The following is a 26197-nucleotide window of genomic DNA, read 5'->3' as shown; positions in this document are numbered from 1 at the left end:
CCTCAAATTATTTCTGGGTAGACAGCAATGGTTTAATTCACGCAACTTTCGTTTTCTCCTGCATTTTGCTTTGTCTATCCAGTTTGTTAACAGTCAAATATAAATCTAGTCACTTCTTCACCTCCTTGTGAGCAGAATGCAGTCACTCACTGAGTCTTTGCATGACTGCAGGATATTTAAAAAACAACACAACAGTAACGTAAGAGTTTAAGATTCGCTGTTTCTTTGCTATCAGTGGCTGGAAGTGTCAGAAGTGCGAGATGAGAGAGAACCTGTGGCTGAACCTGACAGATGGAGCAGTGCTCTGTGGGAAGTGGTTCTTTGACGGGAGCGGAGGCAACGGCCACGCTCTGGATCACTACAAAGAGACCAAATACCCCCTGGCTGTCAAAATGGACACCATCACCCCAGATGGAGCAGGTCTGAGACACTTGATTATCTAAAATGCAGAATTATTACATGGAGTTAGTCAGTCACTCAGTCTGTGTTTTTTAAATTGTTCTAGTTTTACCAACGCAAAGAAAGTTCTGGTAAAGTTTCTTGTAATGTTTGTAACATTTTTAGGAAACAAAACAGTACAGTAGCTATTATTGTATAATAGTTTGTTTAAATGGTATAACTTGAAGATGATACACACTGATTTACCAGGTACACTTGTACAATGTAATACAATCCAAGGCAACAGCCCTGCAACAAAATCTGTTATCTGTCATGAAGCAAATTATTTTCAGTGTCAGAGATTACATTTGTTAGATTTCGGAGCATGGTTCGGTGGACTTGCCGACCAGAAATCTGGAATTTGAAATGAACCTGTTAATTAACACGTTGAGCTTGTTCTATAAAGTCTGATCAAAAAAGCGAGCCCATCATAGTGATTGAACTGAACCTTTGCTCTTAGATGTCTACTCATTTGAGGAGGAGGAAGCCGTGTTGGACCCTCAAATGTCAGATCACTTGTCACACTTTGGAATTGACATGCTACAGATGCAGAAAAAAGTAAGTTGTCTAAGCTGTAAACAAACAAAACAACAACAAAAAAAAGTGAGGTATCCACAGTGAAGCTTTTCCTCTCTTTTTCTCACTCCCCGCAGACAGAGAACGGTCACCACACAGACAATAACTCCCGGCCGCGGGTCAGTGAATGGGAGGTGATTCAGGAGTCGGGCATGAAGCTGAAAGCGGTGTTTGGTTCTGGTTACACAGGCATCAAAAACCTGGGCAACAGCTGCTACCTCGGCACAGTGATTCAGGTCCTATTCAGCATCCCAGACTTCCAGAGGATGTGAGTACACGGTGATTAGACTTAACTTAGAGGAAAACACATCATTCATTTTGCACAGTATGTTATCATCTATATTATTTGGGGTGTAGACTTTTATTTACATTAGGCAACTGGAGGTACTGTTGCTCCACTAATCAATTCGCCATTTGTAACCAAATGGCAGATGGATAAAATAGCTACAATTTCTTATAAAGTATATCAATCGTTAACAGAAGGCATCAAGAAAGAGAAGCTGCAGTCACAGTTTGTACGTGAAGGACCTGATATGTCCCACCTTTTGTAGTAGTTTTTGCAATGCTGGCTTACTTGTAATCATTGACGGGAGTCTATAATTTCTTTCTTTGTTGATTGTCTTGGTCTGGATTAGGTATGATGGTAAATGCAGAGTTATTCAGAGTAATACTTGGTCTTAGTGTCGTCTCAGCACCACTTTGTGTGTTTGGAATCGTCTCGTGTCTGTGCTCTGTCCGAGGTGAGCGCGTGACATATGTTTTGATCTTTAGGTATGTGGGTAACCTTCAGAGGATATTTGACTATTCACCCCTTGACCCCAGCCAGGACTTCGCCACTCAAATGTAAGTGATTTCAGTGTTACATAATGCAGTGTTAGAATACACAAAACAAGTGTTTTCCAACTCATGCTGTCCCTGTGGTTGAAAAAAGTCTGAGGTTTTGTTTTCAATAACTAAATCAAATTTGTATATTTGCTCTTAAAATGCTTAGAATTACTCAGGCAGTTTTATAAGAGGGCCAAGTATTCGAGGAAGTCTTCAAGAAGTCGAGGAATCCCCATAGAGCTAATAAATAATACATATTTTGTTGGGTGAAAGCCTTTTTTGTTCTGATAAACACGTGTCATGTAAGCCAATGTGTTGCAAGAGGTCAGTCAGATGCTATGGTCAGAATGAAAGGTAAGTAGAGTCTCAGCCAGGCAGGGGATAGATATCAAGATATGTGAAGCAACAAATGTGTCATGTTCTGAGGCACATTGCCAGATAAACATGTTTATACCCATCTCTGTTTGTATTCGGTAGCCTGTCAGCACAAATCAGGTAATTCAGAAAGAAAATCTGTCTTTCCTATGCGTCAGGCCCGGATTGCTTAAATATGACCCATCTCTTAAAAGCACTGAAGGCAGAGTGTTAAATATATCTTCATGGGCAGGTGGGAATATCCTCTATAAGATGAATATATTACTCCATATCCTGTACCAAATACAGATGATACAACTGTGCATAAACAAGAAAGTACAGAAAGAGATTCAGAAAATTATTTCCAGATTTAGACTTAAAAAAACGACATTGATGTCTCAGCCTGCACTAGCAATCATTTCTTGCTATAATTGTGAAATAGATGTTTTTTTCACAATGATCTGCTAATTATTTGGAAAACAATAATTGTTTTAATTGATGCCATTTGTTTTAGTCTTATTTATTGTTTTGTTTAATACATCTTGGGACATGCTGTGCATAAAGGGCCTATCTCAGTGAAGCTTTCTTGGTTCGATAATGTTTATTAACAGAGATATATTAAATTAATATGATGCAAGGCATGTACATTCATTATATTTAATGTAAAACATATATAGACTCGTGTGTGTGTGTGTGTGTGTGTGTGTGTGTGTGTGTGTGTGTGTGTGTGTGTGTGTGTGTGTGTGTGTGCGTGTGCATTCGTTGTTTCAGCCTTGGGAGAATATTACAGCTGATATCATGTCAATGCTCAGATACACTGCTTGAGATATTTTGCTTATTTTGCTTTCATACTTCTTAATATGTATAAAACAACAAGAGTTACATTAATCTTAATATAATCTTTTGAAGAAAGTGGAACTGATTGTACGGAAATGGGCTGAGTGACTACCTCCCTACAGTTGATGTACGGTGAATTTTAAAAACTTTTTCTATATAGAATGTCTATACTTTGATGAAGTAACAAAGATTTATGTTCTAAAATATACTGTTTGTAATTAAATTATAGATACCGCGTCACTGAATGAAAAGGATTTAGGAAAAAAATGAGAATAGAAAAGTGATATATTCCGGAAAGGTTTGTTACTGAGTTTAATTTCTTGTCAGCTTTGTGAGACTAAAAATCCGGTGTTATCAGAAGGTTTTGAAATGTTTTTCTCTGACGAGTAAAGACACATGTGCACACTTCGCTCATGGTGTGTTATCCAAGAAATCACTCAAACTATACTAAAAGACTCGCTATGTGTTGTAGTGTTTATGCCTTTTGTTTTTGTCTGGCAGGGCTAAACTGGGACATGGACTGCTCTCAGGCCAGCACTCCAAACCACCCATGAAATCTGAGCTCATTGAACAGGTGATGAAAGAAGAAAACAAGGTATTAAACTGGGTATGTCCAGCTCCCAAACTGGGTCCGTAACCTGCAGAAGCATGTTAATACTGAGTGGCACCAAAGTGAGTCTTTTTCATGTAATGTCCAAACTGTTAGGAGTGTCAGTCTGTCAGTTTGACGTCTTCCCAGTTTAAACATGAAGCAACTTTTCATTAAGAAGTGTATCTGTGTTATTAATACACCTGAGCTTTTTTTGTTTGTTTTGTAATTGCAACAGCTAGAGAGATGTGGATCGAAACAAAAGGAAGATGGGATTTTTAGATACATTGTCAAGTTTTCTTGTGACCTTTTTTTTCCTTTAGTCTGAAAATAGCTTTTGGCTGCAGTCCCAAATATGCAACTCAAATTGTTTATGAACGATGCTCCAGGCACAGCTCTAATACTGTGTTTTGTTGTTAATTCCCCACACTACTGTTTAATGTTGTCACAAATATTAGCTGTGGTTAATGTCTGTCCTGTGCTTTATGTAATCTCTCAATTCCTTCTTTAATTTATTTATATGGGTATTTCTTTGTGTGTTGTGCGTCACAAATTAAATGCACATGATATGAAATAATTGCCTTTTCAACCACTTAGTACACGGCTAGGAAACTAGGAGAGGAAAGCCATTAAAGCATAATGGAGCCCAGCACTTGGTCTGTAAGCCCCGGGCAGTAATTGATAGGGCCGAGCTGTGATCCTGCACTTCCTACACATGTGATGGTCGGGTCAGGTTTGGATACATATTGACAGCTGTGAAGGGGCATCAGTTGGCATGCTGTGGTCAGTCTGTATTAAGGAAGTATTACCCATTGCAATTATATATTCTCATTAAAATTACTTTTTAAGTTTACTCCCCTGGCAAAAACTTGTACGACATGGATTCCTTTAGTGTGGCTAGAAGTTGGCAGGGTGATGTAGGCATGTGTCCACATTGGATTTATTTACAATGAATTAATTATGAATATGATGTAGCTTACCGAGTAGGAGATTAGCTTGGCCTGGCAGTGCTGATGGATTAAGCACATTCACTCGTATTGTAGGCTACTAGTACAATTTTTAGGTAGCCTACTTGTAATTTACTTGAGTATCTCCATTTTATGTCACTTAATACTTCTACTCCACTACATTTTGGAGGAAAATATTCAACTTTTTTTTTCTCCACTACATATATTTATAGAGCTGTATTCGACCAAATATATTCTTAGTCGACTAACACTCATATGATTTCGTCAACTAATCAAATGGTTGATTTAATTGACAGATCTGTAAAAAGTTTCTCCACGAAGAATCACACAGATGCATCACTTTAAATCTGGTGTTTACCAGAGATGTGCTCATAAGTTCTTGGAAATAGGTCCCTCATCATGAAAAAACATAAAAAAACGTAATATTCGAATTAAGAAATCTTAGTTGACTAAGACCAAAGCAACCTATTAGTTGACCAATCGACTAAGAGAGGGCAGCCCTATTTATCTGATAACTTTAGTTACTACTAACTTTGCAGATTTAGATTATTAATAAATCTAAATCAACTAATTCATGATATTTTATTATAGGTTGAAGTACCCAGCAGTAAATGATGATGATGAACACATTAATGCATCACTAATTACAATTCATTAATATAATGATATGAATCTGAAATGGGCAAAATTCTGTATGAAGAGTACTTTTTATACTTTTAAGTATATTTTATTGCTAATACTTTTGTAGTTTAACTTGAGTACAATGTTCAATAATCTTACTTGTGTATTTTTACAATGGAGTAAGTTTTCTGACTACTTCCCCCACTGTTGTCTGGCAGAAATTGTCAGTTTTACACTTCGACTTTTGTGTGGATAACCAACGAAAAGCAAATCTGTTAACGCTTGCTAATTCATTAAAGGTGCTGGTACACATACAGTATGTTTCCACCCTCTGACAGACAATCGAGCTAGCTAGTTACTGTAGTTACTCAGGTATTCATTGTTGATGCTGGATCTTTACCTTTTCTGCATCACTTTTCTAACCTTGAGTCACAGCCGATACCACTAAAATTAGTATTATGGTATCTCAATATGCTATTTCAAAACCCTTCACATGATATAAAAGCAAGTGTCTTTACTGAAGCTATAAATGCCTATATGTGACACCGTTCTTTGAATTGGATTCACTGGTAATTCTCATGGTACAGAGCCTGGTACTGGGCAGGCCACACGAAGATGCTTTCAATGTTTCAATGTATATCTGTAATATTCACTACTGGTCTGGTCTGCTGTCTTGTCTGATACTCATCTCTGAGACAGGTGAGTGGTCATGCAGTCAGTGTGTGTGTGTGTGTGTGTGTGTGTGTGTGTGTGTGTGTGTGTGTGTGTGTGTGTGTGTGTGTGTGTGTGTGCGTGTGCGTGTGCGTTCGTGTGTGTGACCCCCAAAATGTTGTCGTTCCAGCACCAGCAGAAAGGCGTCTCTCCTAGAATGTTGAAGGCCCTGGTCAGCAGGGGACACCCAGAGTTCTCCTCCAGCAGACAGCAAGATGCCCACGAGTTCCTCCTGCACATCATCAACGTGGTGGAGGTGAGTGAAGCTAAACCTCTGTGCACGTCAAAATGTACAATGATTATATACTAGCAGGAACCACAGCCAGTAGACTGTTTATGTGGAGAGGTCACGTTGGTATGTATGTGACATCATGAGATTAACATTCAAACCTACAGAGCACATGTAGAGTTGTTAGAAGCTGTTGAGTTTATAACAAAAATAAAATCTAAATAACATTGTGCTGTGTGTAGACTTAGGCAAATTTTTCTGTTAACTCAAAAAATTGGGACTAATATGGTCAGCATTCAAGCGTTATATGAAAATATTTTGTATTCTTTTTTTTACAAAATGGCTGGGTTATATCTGACCTCTGACACACATGGACAGGCAGCTGATTGGGAGGGGAGGGTCTGTTTTTGACTAAACACAGCTCACTGTCTCTTCAGTTGGTACGTACACATGGGGTACTCTGACATGTCTTTCTAAACCTGGATATATATATAGCTCGGTGCTATCTGTCCACAGGGAGGCCAGATAATGCTTCCTATTCTGCCTCTGCCATGATGCATGCCCTGACTCGGACCCGACACTTCCTCAGCAACATACCACCAAAAATGACCAAGACACTAATTTCTACATATTTGTCCCATAATCTGTAGAAATCTTACAGCTCTTATTCGAAAAAGGCCATTACTGTCTTACCCTCCTTTACGCCACTTGCTTGCCTCTACAGCTGTCTGCAAACTAGACACATATTTAGTTATCCAGACATAGTTAGTGTGACTGAAACCACCCACCACCATCGGCAACATTTTCCTCTGTCTATGTCAGTCTGCATACTTGACCTGAGTAAAATTATAATTTATGTATTTCTGTTACCTCTTAGAATAGAAGGGCTGGACTGCAGAAAAGCTGCGGCGCAAACCAGCGTGTTAAGTCATGATGCTATCCTTCATCACAGTCTTCAAATAAACACAGTGTAAACTTCAGTGACCCTTGTTCATAAGCAGTGAGGAGACACAGAGCCGCTCAGTGATAATGATTCATGGGCCTTTGATTCTGAATTGATGTAACACACTCAGTTATGGAGGGTGATGTTAGTTGAGGTGGATCCTAAATTAAAGAGTGTCATCTACATTATAAATGACTGTATTAAGAGATGTGGGTCAAACAAGCAGTAGGGTTGAAGTCATGCCAGGAGACTGTAATAGACCACAGCAAAGAATAGATTCATAGATGGAGTTGCATTTGAAACCTCAGGCTGTCATGTGTCACAGAAGCTTCACATGTACCATGAACATGTGTAGCTCTTAAACAGACATACAGTGTAAATAACAATAGTTGTTTTTGACTTGGAACTTCTAAAATGATTTCAAAAATATTCAGAGCTGACTCAATCTGTCACAATCTTTATACCAAGACACTCTTTATTCAATATTTGAAAAAAAAAGTCTGTTATCAAACTAACTGCCTTAGCTGTCTTGACATTTCGTCTCATCCTCTGTATACGTTGTTGTCTTACAGAGGAATAGCTCAGGCACAGAGAATCCAAGCGACGTCTTCCGCTTCCTGGTGGAGGAGCGAGTTCAGTGCTGCCAGACACGTCGGGTTCGTTACACTCAACGGGTGGACTACTGCATCCAGCTGCCAGCTCCCATTGAGGCGGCCACCAATCGAGGTAAAAGGAGCCCCCATACACACAAAATGATCTGCTGCAGCAGGAAGCCTCAGCTGCCTCAGGTCGATACAGCTGCACGACGCTGGGCTCAGGTGGCACCAGCCGCTGGGAAATCAGCAGGTTCTTCTCTGAAAGGGCACAGAAGGTCCTTGTGTGCTAGACTGAAGGCTGTGTAGTTTAGAGGGAGGGGGGACATCTTTGTCTCTTAAAGGGACTTGTTATAGTCTTGTATAATTCCTTTAAACAAATGTGACCATAGTAAAGGTGATAGTCTTTGTTTGATGCATTGTACAATTTTTTTGTCAGCAGCCATCTAGAACACCTTGAACCATTTTTTTATATTAAAATGCAACTTGTATCGCCCTTGATTTTACTCAAATCAAAATGTTGAAATACAGAATATTATGGTGTTTTGCAGATGTTAACACTTTGTGCAGCTCAAAGTGGGTTTGTCTTTGTTGTAATTCTACCAGAGGAGCTGCTGGCATACGAGACCAAGCGGAGGGACGCTGAGGAGAACATGCGAGCTCCTCCAGAACCGGTCAGAGCTCGGATCCCCTTCACCGCCTGCCTGCAGGCCTTCACAGAGCCGGATAACGTCCCCGACTTCTGGAGCTCAGCGCTGCAGGCCAAGTCAGCCGGAGTGAAGTAAGCAACGGTTTCACCTGTTCTTGAGCCCTGAATCAGTGTTTTTTCATCACCTCACATCTTTAAATTTAAACTGTATTAATATTATATTCATAAAGTTTTAGTTCCTTTCTTTTAAATTCCCTTTTTAAAAAAAAATGGTGTTATTTCTCTTTGCAGAACTTCCCGTTTCGCCTCCTTCCCAGAGTATCTGATTTTGCAGATCAAGAAATTCACATTCGGGGTTGACTGGGTGCCGAAGAAACTAGGTAAAAATCTGTTACCCTTCACCCTGGGATTTAAGCTGTCTTTTACTGGCCTCCACCAATGTTGTGACTCAGTTATTATACATATTTGTAGTGCTGTAGATTTCCAGCAGAGGGCACCATCAAACAGCAATTCATAAGGTGTAACTGTACAATTTTGACTCCAAAATTCAAATGAGTGTCTTAAGTTGCAGAAACTTTTAGGATGCTCTTATCGCGTTGCCAACAAAATCAAGGCTTTAAATTGTTAAACTCAAGTTTTCATGATTAGATATGGCCATTGTGTCATTTACACAAACAGCTAGCAAGAACCTCTCACTTCTTTTGTGATCAAGTTTTTCTTTCACATGTTTTCACTCTGGAATCTGTGAGAGGTGTTCAAAAATAAGTGCAGGTGTGCAAATAAGTGCTAACTGATTAAAAGTGCCAACATTTAAAAGAAAAATATCAAACAACCCATTGATAAAAGAACATTTGATAAATGTGGGCTATGACAAAAGACTTTAAAATGATAAAAAGAAGATTTTGGAACCACGGCTTCAGGAGACTTGTAGCAAACACTCTAATCACCATGAATGTCAATACATTCCTCAGTGAAGTTTTATGTGTGTGTCTATTCCTGTATAGACTTGGCCATTGATGTTCCAGACTTTCTGGATCTGAGCAGGCTGCGAGCTGCTGGGCTGCAGGCAAGTGAAGAGGAGCTGCCTGACCTCCTGCCGCCCATTGTGCTAGCTGAAGACACCAGAGGTACTGAAAAAGTCAATTTTATATGTGTGTGTGTGTGTGTGTTTGTGTGTTTGTGTGTTTGTGTGTGTGTGTGTGTGTATAGAGATACAGCTGTATGCATTAGGAGACATGTCAATACAGTTGGAACAACTACATTACAAGTAGGATTATGTAAATGATATGTTTTGCCCCTTTTTAATCTGACATTTTTTTTCTTTTTTCATTTCTTTTGCATATTTGCAAATAAACATTGGTGCTAACATTTGGTTTAAATATTCAGATATATTCTGCTGTTTTCAGATCAGACAGTGCTCCGTTTTTCTAACCCAGCATTCACAGAGAAGGATCCCCTGGTCATAAACTGCCATGACTCACCTAGAGTGTCCTTCAGGGATATATTTGCATTTGTGCGTGACTATGTGGAAAAAAAAGTGTAAAACAGCGCTCTTAAATACTGGAGGCATTTTTGGCCCTTCATGTTCAATTTCACAGTCCTTTTATTCATTTTAAAGGGCATTGTTTTCTCCGAGCACCAGATAAAAAAAAATAAAAAAAGTTACCCGGCTTGCCAAACATATTCTGTATGCTCAAATTATATACATGAGTGTACTGAATATTAAAACACTTTCAATATATGAGACCGCATATAGTATGTCAGATTGTTCCCAGTAAAGTGGAATACAGTGTTGCTTTGAGAATTAACTCGGATGTATGTTGGTCCAAAGCTGCTACCTAACATCCTTTTCAGGAGGTGAAGGGGATTTTTGTGACAGAGACAAACGATCCGTGAAATTGTCTCTAATATGATGTTCTGCTCAAAGCCACCCAGGTTTTCTCTTAAGGGCATATTGAATGGAATCCCACAGGAAAGGCATGCTCAATCAATTACTGAAAAGTTGTTGTGTTCACAATGTGGCTAAGCCTAATAAGTTATAATGATTTTATAAGATCCCCTTGTAATGCACTTCCCTGGGCTCTGGAAATAAAAAGACACTGAGTGCGTTTTGGAGCCCAAACTGTATTTGTTTTTACTTTTCTTGAAACTTTGTTGCATCAGACTGTTTGATGCTTAGTGATATTTCCAGCATGACATGCAGTGTACTTGAGCCTTTTTGTCTGCCTCTCTTCCTAAAGGCCAAAACTACAACCTCAGTTCTTTTTCGTTTGTCTTTCTTTGTCTCCTCTGTGATTGTGATTCTCATTCCTCCATCCCTTCTTCCGTTGTTTGCAAAGTTCAGCGACATCAAGTTATCAGTGTCCTCCTTAATATTTTAGCAGGCGTGAAGCACAGAGTGTTCTGTGCCATCTCAAGCTCCAAACACAAACACAAAAAGGGTCCCAGTGCAAAAACACAGTAACATCAGCAAGCAGCCTTTGCATCACACATCAACAGACCTGGGAGGGGTTTTTTCTGAGATCTTTACAGAATCGTTTAGCCCGCTGCTTCTGAGGACAGGAAACTCGAAGGACAAAACTGAAGTCTGAACACGTTCGTCTGAGTATGCCTTAATATTTTAGGAGTGAATGTTATTCGCTTTACCTGCTATCTCAGACCTCCAAACACATGAATTTGGCTTCTTGGAAGAGCGCATCGACTTAAAACTCTTCAGACCGTCACATAAACCGTCCTTTGAGCTGAAACTACCTTGCTTAGCCAGCATTGCATATCTTCGTCTGACAGCAGCAAGCTATGCAGCTATCATAGAGGCCCACAGTGAAACCAGTGCATAAAATATGTGTAAATGGTGTCTGGATGTAGTAAGTTGGAGCTGGTAGAGTTATTTGAATCTTATATTTTGTCTCTCGTTGACTTCCATCAGAGCTTCTCTACCTATAGACAGAGAGGTTCCAACAAGTTGTTTTAACCATCTGGAAATTATGTGCTGCTTTCAATGCATTTTCTGATGGATTTTAAATGATGGGTTTTTGCAAATTAACCACTGGCCCATTATCCCCCAGCTGGCTTCAGCAGTGATTAATCACGGGTTACTCTCCAAAAGGCTTCAGTGCTCCTTATTGATTACACAGTACAGCCCAAATGTGTTTTCCTGTATGCTGCTTGAACCACATTATTTCTCATTGGTCTGTGTATCACCCATTCACTCAATTATTCCAGGCCATTAAGGAAATGGAAGGAAAAAGTGTATCATGACTGTTTGTGATTCTATTTTTCTTTTCGAAAACACAAAACAAACGATTAAAAGCTTCTCAAACCTGTATAGATATTGATTTGTTCTTTTGGTTTCTTTGCTAATGTGATTGTCTCCTTCAAGATAAAAGCAGTCATTTTTCAATTTCAAATACCCACTAGGTATTTAAAATAAACCATGATTGTTTTTTGTTTTTTTCTGAAGTCAATAAAAATATGAAAGAGAGGGAGGAAGCACACGAGAAATTGTGTGAGCAGGATTTAATCAACCAACTCAAACTAAAGTTGGAAAACACTGATTCAGCAGTGTCCATTTTACAGAAATTTTACAGCAGCTTATTATTTACCAAACTAACATTTTGGAAGATCCTCTTATTTTATATTATTTGTAGATTAATTAACATTCTTGGAAGTGAATGTACTCTAAACCAAAATACACAAAACCAGTGCTAGTGTGTGATCTCATTGTGTGCCGTCACCTAAAATAAGTTTCTTCTTCTCTTTCAGATAACTCTATGGGCTCCATAGACTGTGAGTATTTTGTTTCTATTCAACAGGTCTCAGTTATACTATCTCTATGAAAAAGTTACCGCCATGGAAAATGTATTTTGGACACCAAGCACTGATTAATGCTACTGAATGTAGCTAAACCTATGACCATGTATACTTGAGCAGGTGCTGCAGCTGCTCTTTCCTTCCAAACAAACTTTACTTTTTCACATGGCTCTGCTTGTTAGCTAGACTCATTTTTCTCCTTGATAAATCATCCCTCAATAAAGACGTCCCCAGGGCTGATTCTCCCATGGTCTCTTTGTTTAATGAGGCCCAAAAAGAGAGAGAGAGAGAGAGAGAGAGAGAGAGAGAGAGAGAGAGAGAGAGAGAGAGAGAGAGAGAGAGAGAGAGAGAGAGAGAGAGAGAGAGAGAGAGAGAGAGAGAGACCACAGATCTGTTTGGTAGTTTAAATTGGTTACCGGTGGTGTTGAATCAGCAACTGCTATGTTTTTAGTTATTGATGTCGGTCTGTCGTGTCCACAGCTCCAGAAATAGACGAGGCGGCGGTCATGCAGCTGGCAGAAATGGGCTTTCCGCTGGAGGCCTGTAGGAAGGCGGTCTACTACACAGGCAACATGGGCCCAGAGATGGCCTTCAACTGGATCATAGCCCACATGGAGGAGCCTGGTAAGGGAACATCACTGCATTCAAATGGAACATTAATATATAGAGAGCTCAACAGACCCAAATGATTATTTATTTTACTGTAGGAATGACAGTGCAAGAGAAAGCAGGAAAAAAAATGTGCACAAGTTCGTCATAGTTTAAAGTAAATTACAATGTGATGTGGTTAGAGATAATGATAAAGATGGATAGAGTTTAGAGAAAAACTGAGCATTTCAAGCACTGAGTGTGACTTGATGGCTTTTCTTGTTCAATAAAATAAACCTACATGCCAGCAGTGTTAAAAAGATTGTAACTGTATATCTGGCTCCAGTTATAGAACTATTCTTGGCTGAGATCTAAAATATTGCAGTCAGAGTATTCAGTTGAATCGTTACAAATATTTTGCCTTCTTCCTTTCAAAAAAGTCCAATAATTTAATGAGTGAATGAAAAGTAATGTCCAAATTCATGGTAAGGGTCCAATGATCAAAATTAGTCAAGAAAAAATAGTGATGACAAGAATTAGGGCGTGGGGGAAGAGGATGTTAACTGAGTGTTGAGGGTTAAAGGAGTAACTGTAGCCCAAAATACTGGTGACAAATAATCAGAACAGCAGCTGCACTGAAAGACACATAGTTTCCCAACCATTTCATTAAGCTGCGTCTGAGTCTTTTCTGCAAAAGACTATGCCTATGCAGACCTGTCAAAAACATTTCTGCAGCAAGTGCACAAAGCCAAGGCAAGTTTATTTGTGTGGGACCTTTTGAGCACAAAGGTAATTCAAAGTGACACATCACATCTCCAGTTCTTCCATTACAGTTAAGTTGTTTTTTTGCAAGTGTCAGACTTTGCATCCCTTTGTGTACTGCAGGTGTTAATCGGTGTGTGTGTGTGTGTGTGTGTGTGTGTGTGTGTGTGTGTGTGTGTGTGTGTGTGTGTGTGTGTGTGTGTGTGTGTGAGATCTTCACCAGAAACTTTGTCGGGGCTGACTTTGTGTCTCGTAGAGCCACTTTGCAGTGTAGACGGTCCCCTGAGGCATTGACTCGTGTCACTTTTATTTCCCCGGTTGGCAGTAAAGGGCCTCTACGTTGGAGGGAAATTAGAGCGGCCTGTTGGTTTTTAAATGGGCCTAATGCATCGGCAAAAAGCGCTGCATTCAGGCTCAATAACCTCAGTAAAACGGTCTGTCCCTGCCTGCTGCACAAAGGTTGCTTCTACTTCTTCCTCCTCCACGTTTGTTTGGTTTCATTACGCTCCCATTAACATCACTTAGACTTGGATTTTTTTAGAGCTAAACTTTTCACTTGATCATCTTTAGATGGATGCCTTTTTGACTGAGGGGAACCCTGAGTGCTGCATTTACAACAATGACACCTTATAAGAGGTTAATTTCCACAGGACTGTGCAGGCAAGGCAGCTCAATTATTACACCTGTTTATCGTAATTATTTTTACAGGGAATTTGGTGGAAAAGGAAATTAAGCCTTTTTGAACAGGGCCAGAGTTCAGCAAACTTCATGAACGTTTTTAATAAAGGCTGCGATGAGATCCAAACACAGATTGAAACAAAGTTTGTCTTAGAAGGTGAATGATAACCAATTTAGCAAAGTTTCACTTAACGTGCAAACATGAGCTTTTCAGTTTTGTCTTTAATTTCTCTGACTGCAAGACAGTCTTCTTCCTGTCGCATAAAAACAACCGCATTATGGGTAATCAAAAGGACACGAGACAAGGAGGCTGAGATAGACACAGGAGTGGGAGATAAGTGGTACGTATTTTCATTTATGGCAAGGGCGGTAATGAAAGCTCTGTTTTTGACCAACAGTCGAGTGATTACAACAGGAGTGTCCTTGTTCCCGGATAGAGGGTCACTTCGCTTTCACTTGAATCTGTTAAAACTGCACAAAGCATTTAAGTTCACTTGGAAATTAGAAAGTAAATGTATTTCATGCAGATGTTATAAATGTTTATAAATAGTTTCCAGTGTTCAGATGCAGAGGATCTTTCCTGAATTGATTTAGATGTATGCAACGTCTTCTACGTTTTATCACCCATAGTCAGATATATTGATTTATGATCTTGCCAAAACATTTTTGAAAATAAATGTTTTACTTGTTTAAGAAAACAGCAACAGCACTACTTTCTTAAAGAAACTACTCATTTGTACTCTGTGTTCAAAGTATAACTTTTGTCGCCACAACAAACAGCAAATATATGTCTAGAATCTGCTAACTTTGACCGCCAACACGAATATATTCATAGATTAGATTAAATATAAGTGGAGGGCTACAGCATCTCATTATTATTCTCTCCCTCCCTCTTTTCTCAGACTTTGCAGAACCTCTCGCTCTGCCCTCCGTGATAGATCCTGGTCCCTCCACCAGCGACAGCCCCATAGGCGCCACCCCGCTGGGCAACTCGCCCCCCGAGGAGAGCATCGCCATCCTCACTTCAATGGGCTTCCCCCGTGCTCACAGCATCCAGGCACTCAAAGCCACGGTCAGTCTTCTGCCCACTCATGTTTACATTTTGTAATAATAATGAATAACTTTTTTTCTCATTAGCTGGCAGCTAGACTTCTTTTCCACGAACCTCTTTTTTACTTCAAATTTTTTGTTTCTGCTTGCTAATTCAATGAGTCTTAATCTCCAACATTTGTTATATACAGTAGGTTGTTTATTGTTAATCAACCCCACTTTATGAGTTCCTACATTTGTTGTTGCTAACACTTCGGGTGTAATAGTGAGTAAAATCCTCTGCTGCTGTATTGTGGTAACAGTGATTTGTTTTGAATGAGCAGAAAAAGGAAGGGTAGCTAGTGTGCTGTGATGGTCACCATGACTGAGCAAAGGACACATTCCTTAAGGTCTTTACACACCGGAGTTGATGGTTTTTGTGCGATTAATTCACACATGAGTATAATTTTTCAAACTGTTGTTTTTGTCATGAGCACTTTCCCACACGACACAAACTTTACGCAGTGAAAAAAGCGACGTCATTTTTGACCGGAACAAGGTCGATTTATCTGAGTTTTGTCATGGCATCATGGAATAAAGGCATCAACCAATCATGTTGTGCAGAACGGACACATTTAAAACATACACTGTGTTGTACAACAACACGGAGGCCCTGCCCGGACGAAGATGGCAAACTTTATTACTCCTTTCAACCTTGACAAAGGCGGCGTATACCAGATCCACTCCCTCTGTTTTTACCACAGGGAGTTCAAATTCACTCATTTCGCTAAAAGGAAACAAAAAAAATAGTTTACAGTAGCTCAGCCAACACAACAATTTACCTCAGACGCTGCTCTGGGTCAATAGGATCCCGGTAGTTGGTCGTCTGCCTGCGCGAATAAAAACCTTTTATTGGAAAAGAGTGGCAACTGTTGTTAATTTGTATCGCTGTCGGTATGAATAGTTCTGATGCAAAATATTCGCTGCCGAGTATCTGTATTTTAGTGTCGTTTATTTGTCATGTCCCAGGTGTGTTAAGGTCTTTCGTCTGTGACTCACAGAGACAATAAAGAGTTACATGGAAGGAAAAAAATACATCTGAGGAAGTGCAATAACAACACATCCACCTGACACCACAGAAAAAGGAAGAGGGTCCTGGTCAATGAAAACAAAAGTTCATGACAAAGCAGGAAGTTGGCATGAATTATGGCAAAGAGAGGGCACAATGATATGAATAGGCATAAATGGGCTTGGCTGGCCTACTTGTTTGCTTTACAGACTGCAAATGTAATAGGTCCTAATATGTCAGAGTGATTAAAGATGTCTTCTCTACATGGTGTTTACAAATAGTCCCAGCAGCATATGGACACTAATGCAGCCATAACAGGATCTGCCTCAAAGACATGTTGAGCCATTTTATCATCAAATCTTACAAATTAATTTAAAACGCAAAGTACAAAAGAATTGATTTGTTTTGTGTGTGTGTGTGTGTGTGTGTGTGTGTGTGTGTGTGTGTGTGTGTGTGTGTGTGTGTGTGTGTGTGTGTGTGTGTGTGAATCAAAGGGAATGCAGCTGCAGCAAACTCATTATCTTTTCTTTTGAAATGGGCCCTGATTCTCACATTTCATGTTTCATATTTCAAACTGCCCCCTCAGCAAAAATAGCACAGCAGACAGTTATTAAGGCACAAAAATAGACACCAGGCTTCCTTGTTTATCATCCCCAATACCACCAAACTCCCTGCCATCCATGATGTTGTTGAAGTGGAAAAAAATAACATATATTCCTCATGAGGGGGATGTAGGTGTGAAGCAGAGAATGGCCTGGTTTATTATTAGTCTAGAATTAGACCTTGCTGACTTGACTGGGTGAGATGGAAAAAAAAAAAAGCAGAAGGCTTCATCAGCCAATCAAGACATACATTCTCCAGGAATCACACCTCTATTTTGGATTAAAAGCAAACATCCTCAGGGGGGATTTAGCACAGATGGATACCTGCTGCCATCTCCCCATTAAATGATTTCTCATGTTCAGCATTGCCTGGTTTTTTTTGAGGAGCTACTTAAATACAACAGGAAAGAAATAACAGAGAGAAAACATGATAGAACATGGACATTTGTTATCCTCAGCCCAGATTTTGTGCTCATATGTATTGTATCTGCATGGCCATATGTCTTCTATGTTTCATTATATCCAGTTACAACTAGTATTTATTAAAAGAAAGTGCTGCTTCAGTCATATTATACATCAATTTCTGTGCAGCAGAGGATTTTCCCAGGAAAATGGTGATGTCATCATACAGCACATGTTCAAAACAGCAAATGTAAAGGTTTTCTTCACTGGCAAAAAAACGTTTCTTACAGAAACTGACATATCTGAAATTGACAAAAAATTTAAACTTTTCCCTCAATATTGATATATTAGAGATGTTTTGGTTTTGAATTACAATGAACTTATGTTGTAAACTTAAAAACGTGCTTTCAGAACAATAACCTCGAACGAGCACTCGACTGGATCTTCACCCATCCGGAGGAGGAGGAGAGCGACGCTCTCTCAGACATGGCGGACACAGAGCCAAACGACAACGCTTTCTCCAACGCCAACTCACACAGCGACTCCACGCTGTCTCCAGACAGAGACGCGTCAGGTCCACGGGTCAAAGACGGACCGGGACGTGAGTGACTTTATTTTCTTATTAATCCTTATCTGAAGTTCATCAAGGAATGAGAGGTTGACTTCTACTATTTCACATTATGTACTTTCAAAGCTCCAATTAATGTCTGACGCTGATACTGTACTGTGGTGCTGCTGGGTACTGACCAACAATAGGCACAAAACATGATTCAGGAGCTTTTTAATTCTTAACGCTCCTCACGAAGAAAATATGCACAACGTAATAATACATCTACATACTTACATACCAATGATGTTCAAACAAAGCAAAGTGGTGGGTGAGAATAGCAATGCAGACATTCAGGCTTTTCACCATTTTTATTCTTTTAAAATGTCTTCACTATTCACAGAAGCATGAAGGCATACAAAGCTTGTATGTATGAGATGAATGCCTGGTGTTTACATGTCCTTCTACTGAAGCTGTTAATTTAAACGGATTATCTAAAATAATGTTTTGTTTAAGATATTTAGTAATTGTGATTGTCTGACTTTGTGTTCCCCTATTCAGGTTATGAGCTCTTTGCTTTCATCAGTCACATGGGAGCATCCACAATGTCTGGACATTATGTTTGTCACATCAAAAAGGAGGGAAGGTGAGTTGCACAGTTTCTCTTCTTCATTCATTGTGAGACAGAACTGACAGCATATTGATTATCACTAATCCCAGTCACAAAAATGTCTGTTTTCTCATGGTCTAACCTTGATATGTTTTCATCTCTGGAAATACATTTTCCAAAGAAATTAGATTATTGGTTTTCTTATTAAGTCGCAGGGACAGCCTATTTTTTTTTAGACTGAGTGGGAAGAATAAACTGACCCATTTCCTCTCATAACTGTTAGTTTTGAAGTGACACTTTGAAAGCATTTCCCGCGGTATTTTCCCACAAATGTTCTTTTTTTTCCTGTAGGTGGGTGATCTACAACGACCACAAAGTGTGTTTGTCAGAAAGGCCTCCAAAAGACTTGGGCTACATCTACTTTTACCATCGACTGTCTAGCAGTTAAAGTAAAGTTGCCGCCCCTCCACCATGCAACCTTTTAAAGAACCGCAGTCTTTCACACCGAAGACTGGCAGACAACTTTAACAACAGCCGCACTGGAAACGATGGAAATAACCTTTCAGACCAGCTGCTCGCCTTAACGTAATGTCATTCAGGAGCAACCGGGAACCCTGGTCAGAAAGGGAAAGCAATGTGCTTTTTGTGCATTTGTGTTATGTTCTGCTTTAAATGTGTGTTTCAGTATTTATGTTTAAGAAAAGACATTTTCTTGGCAGAGTAGGTGCAGAGGGATGTGTGCAATTTCCACTTATGTATTCAAAATAATGTCACATATCAAATCTCATTGTTCCTCCTCTATGCCTTCTGCTACTGTGCCAGTATTTTCAAAGTGGTACATTTTATAAATGTATATTGAAATGGCTTCACTGCCGGCCCTGAAATGCTCTGAAACTGCAACAACAAACAAGAACTTACTGCTGCTGGTGGCTTTGCATTTTATTTTTAAATACAAAAAAAACCCCAACAGATGTTAACAAGACTGTAGTTAAAAATACTGGTTGAATAATGGCTCAGACCTGCTCCAGTTCTACCTGGAGATGACGCGCAAGTTTGTCCCTTTTTAACGAGAAGCCATCTGAGGTAAACTGGCTGAGAGCTCAAGATAGAAGTATTTTCCTTCCCTGGAAGCACTTTTTCACTAAAACAAGTCATATTTTGCAGCTGATGGAGTTGGACTTTTTATTCTCCAGCTGTAAGCAATTGAATGTGATCTCTTCAATTTCAACTTCAGAACTGCTGAACCTGTAAATCCTTGAAGTGGCCAATGACAGCATTGCATATAATTGATGTCTAATATAAGCAAAGCTGTACTTATTCAAGGATCAGTATCAAATCATAAGTGCAGTGAGCTTCTTTCCTTAATTACGTTTGCCCAAATAAGATATTTTCGTAGTAGGCAAAACTTTAACTCTCAGCTGCAGCTGGTCCAGTTTAGTTCCTTTATCACTCTTGACAGATTCAGACTGTGACCCAAAAGTTATAATGAATGTTTTTTTCTTCACCTGTTGCCACTTTTTACAGGTCAGTTAATTCATTTATGCATCTGAACTGTTTCCACATCTAAAGCAATATATGCAACCACAACCAAATCTACTCCTGAACCGACTGTGAGGTAAAAGCTGTTTGCTGATCGGTATCTCTTGTACTAACAGATGTGGTGTAGTGCTGAATGTATGACTTCATGGTGCTCACAACAACCAAAGCCTCCTGCTCAGCTTTCATACTCTGAAACCACAGTAGGACTGGCCCTTTGCAGTTTCGTCACTATAAGTAACTTCATGGACATATTCAACGTAGACATCATGTGGTTGGTTGTCAGATATAAGTGAATTTGCAGCCTCTGACTGAATCTTGTTTTATCTGTTGCATCTCAAAAGGGCAGAGTAATATCACAAAGTGTTGGTATTTTTTCAGTGGCACAAACACTCGATTCTCGTTTGGTGACCTGGAATTGGAATTAAAGGGGAGTTCAGCTGAAAATGCTTTCCGAATGTTAAAGCGTTCTGCTAAAGTCGTTTAAAGGTTTGCCACCTTTTTATGTGGATGTCCAATCAGTGCTGATGGTAGTTGTAGTCCACTTGAGAAATATGTTCTCTATTGCGTGCTATATTGACCGAGAAAGCTGTTAAACCGTAAAATACAACTGCATACATTCTGAATTTAAGTTTCTCTGTTGCACCAAACTAAAACAGGCTCAACTGCCTGTATAGCTCATCGTAAAACTCACGTCATTCATATTGAACAGAAAAAAACACGTCTTGGTATGTCTTTCCACTGTTTCAACAACCAGTTACTTTGGTTTAGTCGAAATAGATCCTTAATTCACAGAGTAAAATGTGAAAGTTAAATTAATGCAAAAATTGGCAATTTTTTCTTTTAAAATTTAAATTTTTTAGTAATTTCTTCTATTATTCAAGAAGAGGACAATTCTTTGAGGATAAAGTGACATTTCCTAAGACGGTGGAAGGAAACAAAAGGAGACATATTTGATAAACTGAAGATAGTGAAGGAAAATATAAAAAATGTCTTTCAATAATCTCAGGTTGTGCTTTTAAGACGTGTCTTTCCTTGAGGGTTAATATCTTTACAGACAAAAAAATCCTCATCGAAGCTAAGAGATAAATAAGTTTACAGATTAAATCCGTATTTCAGCGGTGCTCCCCTTTAATATTACTGTCCTGAGCAGAACTTTGGTTCTTCATCAGATACTACTTGATCAGCTGCTGCTGCAGTGCTCCTTGTCTATGCAGCGGGGAATTCTAAAAGCTCTCTATGCAAGTCTTTTCTGTTTCTGCCGTTCTTCCTAAAAACAGTGATTTTCTTTTTGTCAGAAACCAAACGCATCCTGTTAAAACCTGGTCTGTAATCAGTGTCCCTGCTCTTCATCATCAGTAGTTGGGTGAAGTTGTTGTCTTGCTTAATGATGATTAGTCATTAATGTCTTCAGATATTCTGTCCAATTAATTTTATTTCCCTGCAGCTTCCCACACACACACACACACACACACACACACACACACACACACACACACACACACACACACACACACACACACACACACACACACATACACCTTCCTGACAGCTTTATCGTTTTTCGTATTTTGTCTTTCTGTTTCAGCTTTCCCTCCAGCTCGGTCTCTTCCATTCTTTTAAAATTAAAACAGTTCAGTTTGTCATAAAAAGGCTTATTCACTGTCAGCATGTGCACTAGACGTTGACATTTAGTCATTTGGATTGTACAAGTGTACTTTTGTGAGTTGTATTCTCTTTTTTCATTTAACTAAATGTCAAAAAAAGGTTCTTCACTTGTTTTTACTCCGTTGCCTTTTTTGCAAACAAGTTTGTGCAAATTCTGTAGCTTTCATTACATAGATTTCCTGAAGGGATTATTTTAAATTGACTTTTGTAATGTATGCGTTTATCCAAATGTGGCTAGGTGTACGTGAATAGAGTCATGACAGTATACTCACTGGCACTGTTTACTTACAATGTTTGGATAATTTAATAAACTACACCTTTGTTGAGACTTGGCCTCTTTAAGAATAAAGAATAAGCTGCAGTACAAGTGTTTTCTTTTAGAAAATAAAGACACAAAAACATAGAATATATAACAACAGTTTATTTAAAAAGATTACTTTCATATGGTATGTTTTAAAGGTGCTAATGCTTTCCTTGTGTTTATACAGGGAGAGTAATATGCATTACAGTAGGTGTTTCAACAAGTAATTCATACTGTATATAAAGTATATAATTTCTAAGTTCATTCATCAAAATATCATTTTATTCATACATGTCTGATTCATCGATAAATAAACCAGAACAAACTGCCTTTGTACACATGTTGAATGAAAGGAGTGAAGAAAGAAATGTACACAACATGTACTGATAACCTTTATGAACCCCAACCAATGATGCCGCTGATAAGATTTTATAGTGTCAGAGCGGAGAGCCAATTGCATAACACAATAAAATATAAATACTACTGTAAACTTGTAATACACTCTATTGGGAAAATGCATTATAATAAAATGAGTTTCTGAAAAAAATATTTAATGGTTAAACATGTCTGTATTTATTCATGATCAATATATTTACTTATTTAAAAATGCCCTATTTATTTATGTAAAGCATTAAGAGCTAAGCTTAATATGTTGTTTTGTTCTGTTTACATCTGTAACCAGAACTAATGGAGCTGTAAGGCTTTACAGTATGTAACATATGCTATCAATGAACTATTTATAGTTTACAGTCACTTTATGAATGTGTGCATGATAATTTATTGATATGACGTTGACCATGATCCAGGGTCAACACTAAAAAGCAGATGGTAACAGCAGACAGCTGGCTCTACTGGCTGGGGTTATTGAAAGTGTTACCAGTACATTCATCATCTGTAGAAGCCATAATTACAAAATGTCTACAGAATATAACTAAGATTAGCCATTTGTAGCAATGCACCTGTATTCAAGCTCAAGTATGGGCACGTTCGGAAGAGATTACATCTCTCACTCCTTCCTCTGCTCGAGCCGTGCACACTCGCTTGTTTTATGCAAGAAAAGCATCTTGTGTAGAATATATACTGAATATATATATATATATATATATATATATATATATATATATATATATATATATATATATATATATATATATATATCACTTTTTGTCAAGGTTGCAGATTTTAAAAGTGCACTGTAAAAATATTGCAAGGAAACCTCAGAATATATTTCATGTTTCTACGTTAGTGGGAGCGAAAAACAAGCACTTTCATGTATTTCATGCATACAAATGAAAAACAGAAAAATAAATGTAGAGGCTCTAGCATGCGATCAACCTCGATCTGTTCCTCACAAGCATGCGTTAAGCTAGGTCAGTTCACCTGAGAAGGTACAGTAGGTAGGTTCTACAAAAAGAAATCAGTCACCAGGCATCCTCAACGCGCTGCAGTACGATGTACACAGTAAAAGTTTAGATTTTAAGCTAGCCATTTAAAGTTTCTTTAAAAAAATACATTTCTCATTTTTCAACACAACTACAGTATCTTGAATTGCAAAAAGAAAAAGCGCAGGTCTACAACCTCGTAAGAAAACTAGAGTTGATTTGGAAATCACAACTTAGCAGACATCTTGTTTTGCATTTCTACAACACACTGTTGACATATAAGACAGCTGGGAGGACCAAGGACAGAATATCAGTTCATATTTAAAAATGTAGGGGTACTGGCCATGAAGAATAACTCCCATGTCTCGCAACAATCTCTCACGGAACTAGTAATTGGGTTTATGTTTTATGGAGAGAAAAGTGTGTGAAAACTTGTCTCGGATGTGCTGAGACTCTGATCTCAAATGAAACACCAGAAGGGACAGTGCTCAGCATGCTGGACCAGTGTGCTTCTAGCCAACAGCGTTAGCACATAGGCTACACGATAAAAGCCTGAGGAGGATGTCAACAGAAGCAAACACTTGGCTGACACAGATGTACAGTGGGATGTTTAGCAGCTATAATGTTTAGTACCGCTGAGACTGATGAGAATGTCATTAGTGTGGCAGGTATTTGGTCATAATCCAATGCATTGAACACATTTAGATTTTGACCTGATGATGATGCTGGATTTAAAAAAAAAAAAAAAAGTCAGGGGATCACTAAACTTCATGGCAATCCATCCTGTAGTTTAGACAGTCAGCAGGAGTCAACCTCTGGGGAACATGAGTTTCGGTACCAAATTTCATGGCGATCCATCAAACAGCTGCTGAGATAATTCAGTCCTAACCAAAGTGGTGCGCCAACAGACCGACATTTCCATCTATAAAGCCGCGGTGCTAGCGTGGCTGAAAAGAATTTATTTAGTAATTGAATGATAACGAAATATTCAACAGGATATCACTGATAGACCACTGGATATCCCCTCCATATTTCAATAAAAGAAGGCCACACTGCCAATTCTTTCATCATAATAAAATCTCTGAATAAATTTGTGCGTGCTTCGGCCTCATTACCTTTGCTATTGTGCAGCCCACTGTCGGCCCCCCTCCGATGCGGATTGTTAGTAGCGTGCACATATGTGCTGTGTCTCACTGGGCCCCTCTGCCTCCTTGATCTATTAAACATCATGGTTGGCCACAGAGACTTTGCCAAAAATTTTTTAAGTATTTGACTGCAGTAGCTATTCATCTGATTCAGCCTGAAATATCATCTTACTCGTTATGTTGAAAGTACAAATGGATAACATATTAATGCGACTGGCTGGACAACAGTTACAGTTTGCCAGTTGTGCACTTAAAAAGTTTTCTTCTCAAAGTACATCTACGGTAAGTTTGAAAGAGAACACATGTGGTGGACTGTGAAATAAAAGTTATGCCTGATAGCAAAGCTTGATATACTGTATGTCAGTGAACTTGGCGGGCGTATTGCTACACCACAGGTTTATAAAACATGACGGCTACACTTTAGGGGGACGCTGTATGTGTATCGACCACGTTTCTCTCTTGGAAAATGAGCACTTGTTTTCGCTCTCCCCCAACTTCCTAATGAAACACTTCTTCTCATACAGACCGTGACATCAAAGCTGTACAGTTTGGATGATGAATGGCTCTCGTACTGGTCTCTGGTTTCCCCTGATAGTGCTCTTTCAAAAGCACAGAATCACCGCTTCCTTTTGGCCCACCGAGGCAGACGGGGACAAACTGAAAATTCAGAATGGCAACATAAAACATGACCTCTTGCATAGGATCTGAGAATAAAAAGCTACTTTCTACAGCACACGCAGACTGGGGACAAGCCTGTTAAACACCAAGGTGCTGAGCGATACAGAACAGCAGATTATCTATCATTTACTCTCCTGCACGGCCAGGAATGTGATGCTCACAAGCAACAGTGACGCTAGAGAAGCCCCAAAAAAGCATGTTTGAAAGCTTTGCTTCCGTGGTGGTGCAGAGGAATTATCTGGAACTAGAAGGGCACACCGAGAGCACAGACCTCAGCCAAGAACGTTTCAGTAAGTGAAGAATGATGTTTGTATCTGCTCCAAAATGTATTGGTTCTTCATTGGTCCATGCTAGACCCTTCCACCATGTTTCATGAAAACCAGTCCAGTAGTTTTCTGTTTTTTTTTCTTTTGTAATCCTGCTGACAAACAGACAAACAAACCGGAAACAAAAACATAACCCTCCCTGGTGGAGGTAATAATAACTGGCTCCATACAATCATGTGTTTTGTGGATTCACAACAACTTAATGTTTTCATGTGATTAAAAGTTTACAGATGGTAAAACAAGTAGCTTTTTAAATATGTGCGGCATCCTGGCGAAGCTTACATAAATATATAAATCATGCATGATGGCTGAGGCAGACTAATTTAATTCAATGTATGAGCTTAGCTGCCTGTGGAGGCGCAGCAAGGAAACAAATGACTGCATTAAGAAGTACCCCAAGCTTTCTTAGGTCTTGGCTTGCAGCTACACGTGTACTACCTGTATTGTTAGTACACTGTATTGAAATTAATACCGTCAAAAAAACGTGAGTATGATGTGCAAATCAAATGTGAGTTACTAAAGCCATCCCAGAAGAGAAAAGAAACATTTTTAGACCAGTAAAAACTTTTGCTTTGTTGTTGAAAGTTTCCACACTAATGAAGGATTTGCAGATGAATGTTGCCCAGCTTCTGTGTGCATTTCTCCAACTAGTCAGCATAAAGGGAACAAAGAGAAGCTAGGAGCCCCCCCCCCCCCCCAAAATAAATAAAAAACTCAACAAAACAAAACAA

The 26197-nt window shown here is 39.0% G+C and overlaps 1 protein-coding gene across 3 annotated transcripts in view; it reads left to right on the top strand.

The window, feature by feature from the left end:
- usp13 (ubiquitin specific peptidase 13) overlaps positions 1-21995 on the top strand; it is a 31949-nt gene extending 9954 nt beyond the window's left edge. The window contains exons 6-21 of one of the 3 annotated variants that reach the window (XM_068707399.1): positions 236-420; positions 899-996; positions 1092-1282; positions 1786-1857; positions 3532-3604; positions 6050-6175; positions 7664-7817; positions 8291-8465; positions 8625-8713; positions 9338-9460; positions 12096-12119; positions 12624-12767; positions 15074-15243; positions 17685-17874; positions 18382-18466; positions 18782-21995. In XM_068707399.1, the coding sequence (XP_068563500.1) occupies positions 236-420; positions 899-996; positions 1092-1282; positions 1786-1857; positions 3532-3604; positions 6050-6175; positions 7664-7817; positions 8291-8465; positions 8625-8713; positions 9338-9460; positions 12096-12119; positions 12624-12767; positions 15074-15243; positions 17685-17874; positions 18382-18466; positions 18782-18878 (1996 nt within the window). In that variant the 3' untranslated portion in view covers positions 18879-21995. Of the gene's footprint in view, positions 1-235; positions 421-898; positions 997-1091; positions 1283-1785; positions 1858-3531; positions 3638-6049; positions 6176-7663; positions 7818-8290; positions 8466-8624; positions 8714-9337; positions 9461-12095; positions 12120-12623; positions 12768-15073; positions 15244-17684; positions 17875-18381; positions 18467-18781 lie in introns of all 3 variants that reach the window. The other 2 variants (XM_068707398.1, XM_068707397.1) reach the window with 2 other exon arrangements.
- Positions 21996-26197: the final 4202 nt, after the last annotated feature.

Source organism: Cebidichthys violaceus, unplaced genomic scaffold, assembly GCF_023349555.1.
Source record: "Cebidichthys violaceus isolate CVI_PGR_0920_01 unplaced genomic scaffold, fCebVio1.0.p SCAF_13, whole genome shotgun sequence".
Taxonomy (NCBI): domain Eukaryota; kingdom Metazoa; phylum Chordata; class Actinopteri; order Perciformes; family Stichaeidae; genus Cebidichthys; species Cebidichthys violaceus.
Note: the sequence above shows the minus strand (reverse complement) of the source record. Positions and strands in the feature narration are given on the sequence as shown.